The sequence below is a fragment of the Colletes gigas genome, unplaced genomic scaffold, assembly GCF_013123115.1.
Source record: "Colletes gigas isolate AHSC1104 unplaced genomic scaffold, ASM1312311v1 Colletes_gigas_Sc00021, whole genome shotgun sequence".
NCBI classification, from domain to species: Eukaryota; Metazoa; Arthropoda; class Insecta; order Hymenoptera; family Colletidae; genus Colletes; species Colletes gigas.
The window spans coordinates 4894387-4907864 of NW_025106650.1; the positions used below are offsets into that span (position 1 = coordinate 4894387).

A 13478-nucleotide genomic window follows, 5' to 3' on the forward strand; every position below is an offset into this window, starting at 1 on the left:
GGCTTCGTTAAAAAGTTATTAACAATTAAATTCAAAAATTTCAAATCGTTCTGGAAAAATTATTTTCGGTTGTGGGGGTCAATTACAATCACTTTTGGTGAATAGACATATCCCCGAAATCATGCGCATTTTCGAGAAAAAAATTCAATACGGGCGGAACTTTAAACGTTAACAACTTTTTAACGAAGCCTCCATCAACAAATTCATATTCTTGATTTTCGTCTTATTTTGGCCTCTAGAATCCACCATTAAAATTTTTTTCCAGGGGTGGCCGAATTACTATACAGGGTAACCAAAAGTAACGGAACGAAACATTTTTAGTCTTCTTTCTTTTTTTTCGTGCCAAAGCTTTCGTAAACTATCTTCTATTTCTATCAAAAACATAAACAAATTCACTCGTTCCCCTTCGTGTGCCCTAAATATACGCATAAGGTATCTACTTGGACGGACTGCGGAACGTGAGGCCAGAGCCTCATTGGCCGTTGCATGCTAGTCACCTGGGGATACTGCTTTCATGCAACATTACCCAGTCTCCACCACGAGGAGGTGAGGTTGGCACATGGAAGACGGTCTCTTCACGACCGCCTGCCTTTTGGAGACCACTTACAATCATTCTGACAGTCTGTGCAAGTCAAGATCTATCTGTATAAAATTTGATTCGAATTGGCGTGGAGCATAGTCCTGGTTCTTCCTCCCCTCTTGTCAGTGAATTTAAACTCCGTTATTTTTGGTCATATTCTATATTCACGCATTATTTAAATATTTCGTGAAAGAAGCAATAGCAAAGAAATACATGATTATGGAATCTTCCTAATTTAAACGAGGTGCTGAAATCTCTATGTAAATTAAAATGAATTATAACGAGAACGTTGCGACATGTAATATATTACTCGGCAGTTCTCGATTATTACACATTGTATTCATCACATTGTAAAACGCGTATAAAGTGGATGTACTTTAAAAATTCGTAGATTACTTATAGAAAGAAAAAAAAAAGAAATTAATTAGGTAGCGTAGAAACATTATTTCGATACAATAGATCTATACACTTTGACGATGAGATTTAGCGAAATATAGTGTTCATTGCATCATCTATGATACTCTTCATAGATCATATTTATTTTGTTTGTGCCATATATACTTATCCTAATTTTTTTTTCTAGAAAAATTATTGTACTCGTTTAGTCCTTTGTAAAATACTTGCCATTTTAGGAAGGTGATATATATGCAATTTTTTCCTATGGTGTACTGATTATTTATTATTGAGTTTTAATATGAATATGCTAGAGGCCTAATTCATTTCGTACATTCTTAAGTATGTAGATAACAAATTCGCTACATGTTTTTATTTAAATGTAACGAAACGTAGAATCGTCTAATGTGTCGCATACTCGAAATTAATTTGTTTTTACAAACAAACGAAAAATATTTTCTCTTTATATTTATGAAATACAATTATTCTAGAAACGAATATTGATACAAATGTAAATCAAAAGTTAGGAATGTTTTACCTAGGAATTCGAAAATAATGCGAAAAGTGTCACACGCATGTATTGTACTTTTCGTATACTATTTATCCATATCACCTGCTCAACAGAAATCCTGTTTCTCGTTTTGTAATATATTATTTTATTAATTTATTATATATGGTAGGATTTCGATTATCCGTGGTTTCTTTTCTCTAGAGTATTGATCATTCAGTATAATAATAGTACTTGGTCAGGGATTGTAAATTTAGCAATTTTTGAAACTGCTGGTAATTCGGTAATATAATATAATTATAAAAAAATATATATAAATAAAAACTGTTTATATTACTCATGCCGGTTGATCGAAGTCTTGCTGAATTCTTAACAATTTTAGAAAACATTTCAATAAAGCGACATGAGGTACATTTGTGATATGTGATTTTAATACATGAAATGAAGCCTGAGTTAAATATCAGCCTTTCTGAAATTGACATCTATTATCTTTCTCATCATATTAGATAAATTGCATTGTTTCATGTATTTTAGTTATTTGATTTAATTTTTTTATGATTTTAAATATCGGTCAATGAAACGGCATTCGAAATGCTAAAACAAACCGTAGAATTGTAATTGTGCGATGACTTAAGAATAAGTATGCGGTGTAAAGTGTGCACGATTTTTGTTAAATATAATGTTTTTTGCCTTTAAACGGTGTAAATGCATGTGTGAAACTAGATTAATACATAATGTAATAAACATTAAGAAACTCGTTTGAAAATTAAAAGTTTGTTTTTCCCTTTGGACTTAAATTTTGAATGAACGTTAAATGATGTAATTAGCGCGGGCATATCATATTGAATATAACTGCCATAATCGACTCTTAAACGTATAGGAGAAAAAGAAACATTTTCATCGGATGAGCACCCTATTAAACAGAAAATGTTTATTGCGTCCTGTAGGCTTACCTTAAAAGAATTTGACTTGGATCTCATTTCCGATTAAATTATGTACATACTTAAATTCAATTTTACTTACATTTTAGTGCTTATTTAGCTGATGTTATTGTACGTAGACAAATTTTATGTTCCTTCAATATAGTGGGAACTTTTCAGTGTTTTCGATAATTGATAAGCCGAATACCGAAGCATGGAACATTAGAAAAATATTAAGCTGCAATATAAAAATCTAATTCTACTGAATTTAGTTTTTATTTTGTTACGACTGTCTTGCTTAATATTAATCAACGAAATATGGCTCCGTAAGAGGAGATTTGATTTAGCTGGTTAATTTTTAGCAATAATTTATCATTCTAGTGCCTACGAATATTTTGCGTTTGAGAGTGCAAAGTTATCTCTAGCGCGATATGAGACAGACGATGCCTCAACATATTTCTAAAAAATATAATGTATCTCGTAATAATTATTCAAACAATGAAAAAACGTTCAACAAATAAAAAGAAAATTATGATATATTATGAGTAACTTATTGTTAGTTATTGCACGTGACTTGTTTCGATTCTTATCAACATTAAATATCCTTTTTAAAATTAAGTTACAAAGACTGAGGTAAGAAAGTCGTTTTAACATTTAAATATGCTAAAATTAAGTGCAATAAAAATTAGCTTTTCAGACGGATCAAACATTTTCATTGTAATTTATTTCGAGATACTCTGTATGCGTATTTTTACGTAAAAATCCTCATACACGTTTTCCTCATATACTATTGTACTAAAATAATTTTAATTTATTTTATTTATTATCATTAAGAATGTTGATGACGATATATTACTATTGTAAAAGCAATGACCATTCTTGCCAACGCTTAATCTCGACAAGAGCGCGATTTCCTTTGCTAGAAGCAGTGTTAATTGTAAATCACTTCGTGTGAAAAAAACTAATGTATAATGTGTCGAAACGTATCATGCAATAGCTATTGATGATAATTGAAAGCAAATAATAAAGCACTACAAGAAAATATCAAAATATAATTCTTGCGGGACTACTAATGCCTTTCCATACAATACGAGGTTTATAATGCAATGCAACGTGCTATCAAGATGTCGGGGCATGTTTTTATTTAACAGAGTCAGAAATGTGTAACACATTCCTGATGTTTTTTATTAATAAAATATCAAAATCATGATACATACTTTCCATGCTTTTTATTTACATTCTCCTCTACCTTTCCCATTAATTCCTTAATTTTTATAAATTCTAAATTTGTATAATTCCTTATAACTACTCTAATAATATCTAATTAATATTAATTAACTTCTTTATAAACGACTACTGGAAGCGATTCTTATTTGAATATTGCGCTAAAAAGGGCCTGTGGGTTTCGTCTCAGTTAGAGCACGTGGTTCGTTTCCACAAATTATGTTGCGTGCTTCGTAGGCCCACCCCTACTATCACGAATATAGGTATTCTAAATGAATGTACACATTCTCCGTAACGATAACAACAACGAACAGGAACTTTATTGCAACGCAAGGCGTACAAGTTTTTGTTATCAAACGCAAAGCGTCTAAGTCTTTTTCTTTTCGTGCTTACTCACTGAGTTCTTACCAAGCAGTGAAAAAGCTTTTCGGAAGGACGCGCTTTCGCCCTGCTGCGCTGCGCGCGCAGTCTTATGGCGGATTCGCAAATTATCATGAAAACGCTCTTATGAACTCTCGTGTGGACGAGACCGTACGTCTCAACCCCACAATAGTCAACTCACATGTATTTACGCACACACTACAGCTGGCTGTCCATCTCACTAATTCAGTGCCTAGTTTCTCAACTAACCGCCATCCATGAGAAGAGGCCGCTAAAATCACCTCCGAATTTTCAAGTCGGTATGGCAGTCAGATTCGGCCGCGAAAGTCCATAAGGTGAAAGGTCTATTCAAATACCTCGTCTGTGCCACTAGCACTGGCCTGCCGCAACCTTCCGCGCGAACGCAGCTGTACGTAGGTTGTCATTCTACAGGCGAAATTTAAAACGTTAATAACTTTGTAATGAAGCCTCTATCAACTAATTGGTATTCTTGATTTTCGTCTTATTTATGCCTCTAGAATCGCTCATGTAAATTTTTCCCAGAGATGGCCGAACACCCTGTATTATGTGCGTCGAAATCGAACGTTAACTCTGGTTGGTTACGTACACCGAAAAACAATGCCGGGTGACGAATTTTACTCTACTTTTGTATATGTCGAATTAACGCGATATTTAAACACCATCTTAAAATTTATATAAAACGTTTTAAAAATTTTTTACAAATAATGTGTATGTATCGGAATAATTAAAAAACTACAAGACGTATACTCATCATTATCCATAAGCTGATTATGCTCAAGATTTAATCAGACCTTGAAACGAGAACATAGAACTTAAATATAAAGTTTCATTGAAATTCATTCAGTCGTTTAGACACATGTATTAATAACATACGCATAGGCACAAAAAAGATGTCTTTTTTTTAATAACCACAATATGATCATGGGGGTTTTAAAACGTGTATTTCCGCTAAAAAAAATTGTTGATATTTTTTTTCATTATGGTACTTTCTTTATACCTATCTACGTAAGGTCGAAAAGTAAAAATGCTAGGTCCCAATTGTCCTTAGTTTCTATCAAGCATTCGAATGAACAACATGTGGAGTGGACCGATCCAAAAATCGAAATGTTAATAGAATTATATCGAGGCAGTCCATGTTTGTGGAACGCGAAGAATATTGAATACAAATTAAAAAATAGAAGAATAGATGCATGGATGAAAATAGCGTCCACAATAAAGTGTGATGTTAGTGAAGTTGAAAGAAAAATAAAAGTTATTCCGTCTCGTGTTTCGAAGGGAAAAATAAAAAATTAAAAAATGCAGTTGTCGCGAGCATTAGATCTTGTTCAGACATTTTTAAAGGCTGTACATTGGCATTTGTATACAGTAAAAGTTAGTAACGAACTGCCCATGAATTCTAATGCCGAGACCATACTGGAGAGAACAGTTCGGAAGCAGCATGCCTGAAACTCATGAACTGCTCGTACTACTCGCAGGCGCAGGTAGTTCGCGAGCTATCTGTCCACGAAAACAGCCGCGTGTCCACATTAAAGCTCGCAAACAGTTATAACCTACATGTATTTTGAGTTCGCGAACAGTCCTTTTGATGTACCGCTTCCTAAACGAACAGTATTCGCTGTTCGCTAAGGAGCTCGCTACTCGCTGCTCACTAAAGTCTCCACACTATTCGCAAGCTGCTCACGTGCTGTTCGTGAACAACAGTGTAGTCCTGGCGTAAGCGAATAAACTTATGACTGTTCGTGAGCAATTCGTAAGCTGTTCGCGAGGTCCTGTCACGGGACCCTACACGAGGCTCTCGTATGGACACGCTGCTATTTTCGTTGGCGAAAAACTCACACTTCAATGTAACGAGAAGTGAGGAGACTTTGATTGACGAACGCCAAGAGCGACTCTGGCCAATTAAGAAAGACGTAGGAGTAAAAAGGTTATTTATTAACCGAAATTAACACTAGATTTACGGGCATTGATTGCACGTATATTTATTGATACCTTTCATGTTGACGATTACCTTTAAATACGATTTTTTTTTTAATTAAACTTTGTATTCATGCCATTGCATCAAACAAATTCAACATAAGTTGTTAAAAAATAATATTTACGCGTTCTGCAATTTTAAATATGGAATCTGACATCCGTCAAATTGACGGCTTCCGTAAATCTAGTGTTAAAGAAAGACACATTTGTTTTCAAAATCGAGTAATCAACTAATCATTCTAATAAAGTATACTTTGATCCTTAAGTATATCTGACCACACAAATTTTATTAAAACCTTCATTTATTTTTTTTCAAAATCTAAATACTTTTAAGACTGAAAATTAATAAATTAAAATGGGAGTCCACTATTTACCAGTACCAAGCATGCTGTAATAATCTTCAATAGCAAATATTTGTATTTTTATATGATTTAAACGAAAGAACTAATTGTTACAGAAGTAGATTAATAATTTCTCGATACATTTTTCAATAACTGTATTCATTTATTTTGAACATACTTCATACGCATACTTTTAGCGAAAGAATAAATATTAACTTCGTATACTGATTGATGATGGTGGCAACGAGCTATTTTCGAATAATTTGTCAAAAAGTTTTATCGAATATGATTTAAATGTAATAAAATAAATATATTCATTTTTTCAGAAAAGAAAACAAGCCTTTGTTCATTGAAAGTATATGTGCATCAAATTTTATAGTTAGAGCAATTTCTATAATCATGCCATGTTAATGTAGTAGTATGATATTTTCAGTCACAAATGTGTGATGTAACTGTGACGTTAAACAGTAATGTGTTATAACCATAATTTAAAAATTCTTGTTTATTTGCATGACGAGTTGTGTTCTTAGTAGATCTGGCATTCCTTTTATATTTGTCTGAAAGTACACTGTTACATCTTATATTTTATAGAATATCTAAAACTCAAAGACAGTGTTAACTAGACAAGCTGCACTGTTACGATTACTCATACGTAATGATAATTAGATTTTGATTTTTGATAGAATTCTTTGTCAATTTCTGTATTAAAAATATAAATATTAATTTATTCAAAGTTTAGTCGTTCAATAATTTAATAAAAATATAATTTTTAATTTAATTTTAAATCAATAAGAAATAATTTTAAAGAAATTCATGCATACTAGTGTTTGTGTAATTTATTTATTATACCTATTTGTAACTATATATTTGGTTATTATATATTTATTTTGCTGTTTCAAAGGTATAATGTACTCCTTTTCCTGGATATTGTTTCTCTCCCTAAAATAACGCATTAACATTTTAATTATTATATATTTATAAATATCATGGTTGAAAAATGATACTTACTAGAGCTGGTTTAGAATTTGGGAATATATAAAAGATAACATAACCGCCAACAAAAAAGACAACAAAAAAGGTGCCACATTTGAAATAATCATATTTTGTGCGGACACCATAAGCCCATCGATCTTCTCCCATTGCATCATATTGCCTATGCAACTGTAATATTAAATAGCTATATTTATTAATTGTATATATTATAGAAATCTAGTGTTACATTTAACTATAATACAAATTTACAGGTTCATTAAAATTCCTTCTCAAAGCAGGGAAATCCCAAGGATAATAGGGATCCTTAGCTTCCGCACCTATCCATGGTAAGTCTGGGTAGTCTCCACGATTGATGTCATCATAAGGACCTGGTACATATTCATGTGGATGCATACCATATTTTTCTGCAGCCTTGATTCGCTCTTCTTCTGTTTTTGGAAAAGGACCTGGCATCCATTTGCGCAATTGTACGGCTATAGTAAAAAAAGAAAATACACAATCAGTGACAATGCAACATAATATATGGAATAGATTCTTTAATTATTACGTGTTTTGGCTTTAAACAGATCTTCATATATCATATAATTCTTACATAATAAATAATGTTTAACCTATTGAAGCACAGTATGTAGCTTTTCCAAGGAAACATGGTACTCACGTTTGATCCATTCGGAAAATATTTCTAGTAATTTTTCGTTCCCTATGTGTCTTTTAATAATACAATGACAAAACTTATTTTTCACCAATAATCGATTAGACAGATTCCCGAATGTCTTAAATACAGCAGCCATCTTCAAGTGTTCAAGTCTATCTCTATGTATGTATGTCAGTCACATAGGGTGCATATACAACAATGCAACTCCTCGTTGTACGGAGAAAACATAAATAAAGTTTTGTTTAAAAATATAAAGACCTCTCAAAGTATATAATTTTCTAAACGATTGTAAATTTTAAAATATACTTTTTATTATACGTAGGTTTAAGCACAGGTGAGGTATGTAGACACATAATAGATGGGCGATTAATGGGACATTCTATCGCAGGAACTGAAATCCGACCACATAGCCTATCTTTTAATTTTTTCTGCAAGTATTGATGTTTTAAAAAATTAAAACTTTATTCGGAAATTTAATTTAATAAATTTAATAAATAATATATTCTAAACTCTATAACTGTATTAATTTATTATTAGTTTAGCACACTAAGATAGAAGTAATATTTCTCGAAGAGCACGGTGCTTCTTAACGAAAGCTTCAAATAACAAATACCGAAAACATTTTAAACAAAATGTGTGGGAAAATATTATTTCTTAAACTACCTCTATTGTTTTTGGTTGGTTATTTAGTTGAAAATATTTTGCTAAATCTATTAATTAAATAAGTAATGAAAAATGATCTGTCATATCAAATTGAACATTTACTTTATTCTTATTACTAATTAATACTTTTCGTTCTATAGCCTACCTGACAAATTTATTTAGTAATTTCTACGTTTAAGCCGTCGTATCGTAGTGTGAAACAAAATTTAGTTGGAATTGTCAAATTTTAGTTAATAAATTTTCTTTCATGATTAAAAATTCTAGCAACACTAAATCAAAATCTCGTTAATTATCCACACAAATTCAAACCACGTCTGCCTCTTTCAATCACTCGTTACTCTCTCCCCGTTGTTTCGCTCCCTGGTAACCCCTTCTTTTTTAACAAAACACACTCAATCCTTTTGCACATTACTCCAAACTACAGCGTGACACAAACATTCAACACACATCTCCGAACCGAACTGCAGCGTGACACAAACATTCAACACAAATATCCTACATTCGGTGTAAAAATCTCGTTAATTATCCACACAAATTCAAACCACGTCTGTCTCTTTCAATCACTCGTTACTCTCTCCCCGTTGTTTCGCTGTCCCTGGTAACCCCTTCTTTTTTAACAAAACACACTCAATCCTTTTGCACATAACTTAACATTACTCCAAACTACAGCGTGACACAAACATTCAACACACATCTCCGAACCAAACTACAGCGTGACACAAACATTCAACACAAATATCCTACATTCGGCCATACTGACCTTCATCCGCCTCGGATGAATATACTTTATGTTTAGGATTTAATTCTTCCCGGCCATTTTGACATTCATCCGTCTCGGATGAAGTTTACAAAATAAGCCATGGTTTCATGTATTCTGCACATGTTGATGTTACAGAAGGACCTTCATGGAAACCTACTTTTTCTACATCATATGTGTCATTACATTTAACTTTTGTAATACGATAAGGACCTAAATACTTCGCTCGTAATTTTCGTCCTGGACCTAATTGTGTACGTTTGATAGCTACAAGGTTATCTACTTCATACCTAATGGCTTTTTTCCTTTTTCGATTGAATGTTCGACGATTTTCTTCCTGCACTTTAAAAAGTTGTTTTTTAGCCCTTTCGCGCAACTCGTTTCTGTTTTCATTGAATTGAAATAAGAATTCCTGTTCGACAAGGTTTTTTAATTTAATATCAGTTTCATCGTACATTTTTACCCCAAATAATAATTCAAATGGTGTCATATTGATACTTCTCTGATAAGTTGAATTTAACACACGTTGTAATTTATCTATATGTTTATACCATTTTGTAGAATCATTAATTGAAAACTTCGTCAGAATCGGAATAATTGTTCTATTCAATCTTTCCACTTGACCATTAGCTCGCGGTAAGCCTGCTGTTATTTGTAAACATTTAATATTTTCTTTTACGCAATAATCTTTAAATTCTTTCGAAGTAAATGCTGAACCTCGATCTGATATTATTTGTTGTGGACTTCCAAAATTTTTTTTTTGTACATCTAATTTGCATAAAACTTCTCTCGTCGTCGTCGACTTTGTCGGATACAACCAAATAAACTTCGTAAAACTATCAACAATAACAAAAATATGGTTGTAACTTTTGCTTGTAGTATCTAAGGGACCTAAGTGATCGATATGATATGTATGCAACGGAATATCTATTTTTGTAAGTGGATGTAAGAAACCTTCCTGTTTACCCTGTTTGTAATTCGCCATAATACACGGAACACAACTAGAAATATATTGTTGAATCTTTTGTTCAAGATTAGGCACATAATAATCTTGTTTTATAAACTCCTCTGTTCGTTTCAACGCAAAATGTCCTCTTTGATGTGCTGATTGAATTATTTCACCTTCTAACAATTTTGGTACGACCAATACTTCTCGGCCATCCACAAATTTATATAATAAATTGTTATGTATACAATAATTATCATAAGGATGATTTTTTAAAATTTCCATAATAGCTTTAATCTCTCCATCACTTTCCTGAAACTTTTGTATTTTAACATGAAGAGGATCTTTAGTAATTTGTAAAACTGGATATCTACTTAAAGCATCTACGTGTTTCATACGTGTGCCTGATCTATGTATAATCTTATAGTGATAATCTTCTAGAAGAAGAACCCATCGAGCAATACGCGGAACTAATTCTTTTTTATTTATCGTTAATTTAAAAGCAGCACAGTCAGTAATTATGGTAAAAGAAATTCCTAATAAATATACACGAAATTTTTCGAGAGCCCTAACAATAGCAAGAGTTTCAAGTTCATAAGCACAATAATTCCGTTCCTCGCATTTAGTCTTCCTACTCATATAATATACAGGATGAAATTGTTCGTCGTCAGGCGATTTTTGCATTAATACAGCACCATATCCATCTTTACTTTGCTTGTAGAGTTGCGAATTACTGTTTTTCGCGTTTCCTTTTCAGGGTAGTGTTGCGCCTTGACACGATACGCGATTGATTTTTTTGCAAACTTAGGTACTGTTTGCTCAAAAATAGCGTCGCGAATTATTGATAAACGTGATTGCGGGTAGAGTTGCGAAATACTATTTTTCGCGTTTGCTTTTCAGGGTAGTGTTACGAACAATCACGATTCGCGTTGCTTTTTTACTCTTTTATATATATAATGGACATCAACCGCGTTTGCAATTTTCATACTCTAAATTAGCGTTGCGATCTTGATTAATCGTGCGATTTTTTATTTAGCGTTGCGATATTTTCAATGCCCAAATTCTACCCCAATTGTAGTACTAGTAGTAGTTAGTTTATTTTGTGGCCATGTACCAATAGCCCCTGATTAAAGTTAGAGTTGCGAATAATATACAATGTTCGCGTTTGTTCGTAGAGTTGCGAACAAATATTTATCGCGTTGATATATTAGTGTTGCGAATAAATACGATTCGCGATTGTCTTTATGCAAACCTAGGAACCGGGCGTTTGCTTTAAAAATAGCGTTTCGTATTATTAGTAAACGCGATTGCTGTTAGAGTAGCGAATTACTATTTTTCGCGTTTGCTTTTCTGGCTAGTGTTGCGAATAATTACCATTCGCGGTTGCTTTTATTCTTATAAATCGCGTTTGTAATTTTTCTATTATAAATTAGCGTTGTGATTGTTGATTTATCGCGTTGTTGCCCCGTAGTGTTGCGATATTTAAAACGTCTAACTTCATCCCCATATGTGCCACTCTATTGTAGTTTGAAGTAGCTTGATGTAGTTAGATTATTTTGTGCATGTATGGTTATAGCTACAACCGAAGACGCCAGCACCTGATCCAGCGTTTTTGGGCAACGCGATTTGCATTAGCGTTGCGAAACACAAATGTATTTTCATTAAAGATAGAGTTGCGAATATACACTAATAGCGTTTGCTTATAGAGTTGCGAATTCCTATTTTTCGTGTTGATTTTTCAGGGTAGCGTTGCGAATTCCATACGCGATTGCTTTTATTGTTATTTAAGAATAGCATTGCGAATTAACTGATCGGTTTGCTCTTAGCGTTGCGAATTACTATTTTTCGCGTTTACTTTTCAGGGTAGTGTTGTGAATAATCACCATTCGCGGTTGCTTTTATTGTTATAAATGGCGTTTGGAATTTTTATGTTATAAATTAGCGTTGCGATCTTGACTTGTCGCGTTTTTTATTAATTAGAGTTGCGATTCAATGCCCAAAAGCTGGTCAAAACGCTGCTCACTGCACCAGGATCATCAAGAAGCAAGCTGGGATTCTGCAAAGCCTCGAATGGCTCAACATCATTATTAAAATTAGTGTTGCGCATGATTTAATATGGGTGCACGCGATTTAATTAATAAAGGAACTCTGTATGGTTCATTTTCCGAATAACAAGCACTATTCGCGTATAGTTTTGTATTTTATAAATTAGCGTTGCGAAAAAAAGAATGGTCCACTCACGGGTTGTTTGAATTTAAGACGAGTGGACGTTTATTCCAATTATGAGTTTATTCTCAAAAGAAATACTGCTTAAAAGTACTGTTGTGAATAGACCAATTGTTTTATTCTTCATAACGTGTTAAAATCTGTATGCATTTAAAAATTCTATATTATGATTAATTTTATTGTAGATTGAATTTATGATTGCTATATAGATATCTATATCACTAATTATTCATTCTTAGAGTTGGTAATTTTTACGGGATATAATAACGTTTGCAATCCAATTGTTATTTATAAATAGCGAATTTTTTATAAATATTCTGTATTCTTTGCATAAATCAAAGTTTATTCGCGATCATTGTTTTAATTGATGGAAAATAGAATGCTTGCATCAAAAGGATATGCAAATTGCAATTCGATATTTCATATTGAGAATTAATTTCCGCGCAGAATCGACATTTTCGTTCGTTATTGCTTTTTCTGCATGAACGTAATTTAGTTTTCAATACAGTAAAATATAATTATTGCAATGTATACGTCTTGAAAATTTTTTTCTTGAAAAATAAAGTCTACGGTAACAAATGAATAAAATTTTCAATCTATTTCTTATTTATCTTAACACTGAGACGAATTTAACTTTTCATTCAATTTCATGTAATATTTATGTTTTTAAACTTTTAATATCAATTTTTACTCGTGAAAGCTTTAGTTAAAATATTAATTTCATTCACTTTTACTATGATCGATTACTATGAGTCTATCTTGACGGTACATAATTATTTTTTTCTGTGTCCATTGATACACTTTCATTTCAGCTATTAATTCTTTGAACAAGTTCTTGTTACAGGATCATCGAAGAATGGAATTGGAAATTGTACACGGATTCCATCTTGATCGCT

The 13478-nt window shown here is 32.4% G+C and overlaps 1 protein-coding gene across 1 annotated transcript; it reads right to left on the reverse strand.

The window, feature by feature from the left end:
• Positions 1 to 7088: 7088 nt before the first annotated feature.
• On the reverse strand, positions 7089 to 8155 carry LOC122401014 (NADH dehydrogenase [ubiquinone] 1 beta subcomplex subunit 8, mitochondrial). The gene is made up of 4 exons (XM_043402867.1): positions 7994 to 8155; positions 7585 to 7808; positions 7351 to 7503; positions 7089 to 7281 (listed from the first exon to the last, which is right to left on the reverse strand). The coding sequence occupies exons 1-4, from the start codon at positions 8124 to 8126 to the stop codon at positions 7225 to 7227; spliced, it is 567 nt and encodes a 188-aa protein (XP_043258802.1). The 5' UTR covers positions 8127 to 8155; the 3' UTR covers positions 7089 to 7224.
• Positions 8156 to 13478: the final 5323 nt, after the last annotated feature.

Coding starts and splice junctions, on each gene's coding strand:
- LOC122401014 (XM_043402867.1), bottom strand. CDS start 8,126: ATGGCTGCTGTATTTAAGACATTCGGGAATCTGTCTAATCGATTATTG. Junction 7,809..7,993: donor ATTTTCCGAATGGATCAAAC/GTGAGTACCATG, acceptor TTTTTACTATAG/CCGTACAATTGCGCAAATGG. Junction 7,282..7,350: donor CAAATTCTAAACCAGCTCTA/GTAAGTATCATT, acceptor GCGTTATTTTAG/GGAGAGAAACAATATCCAGG.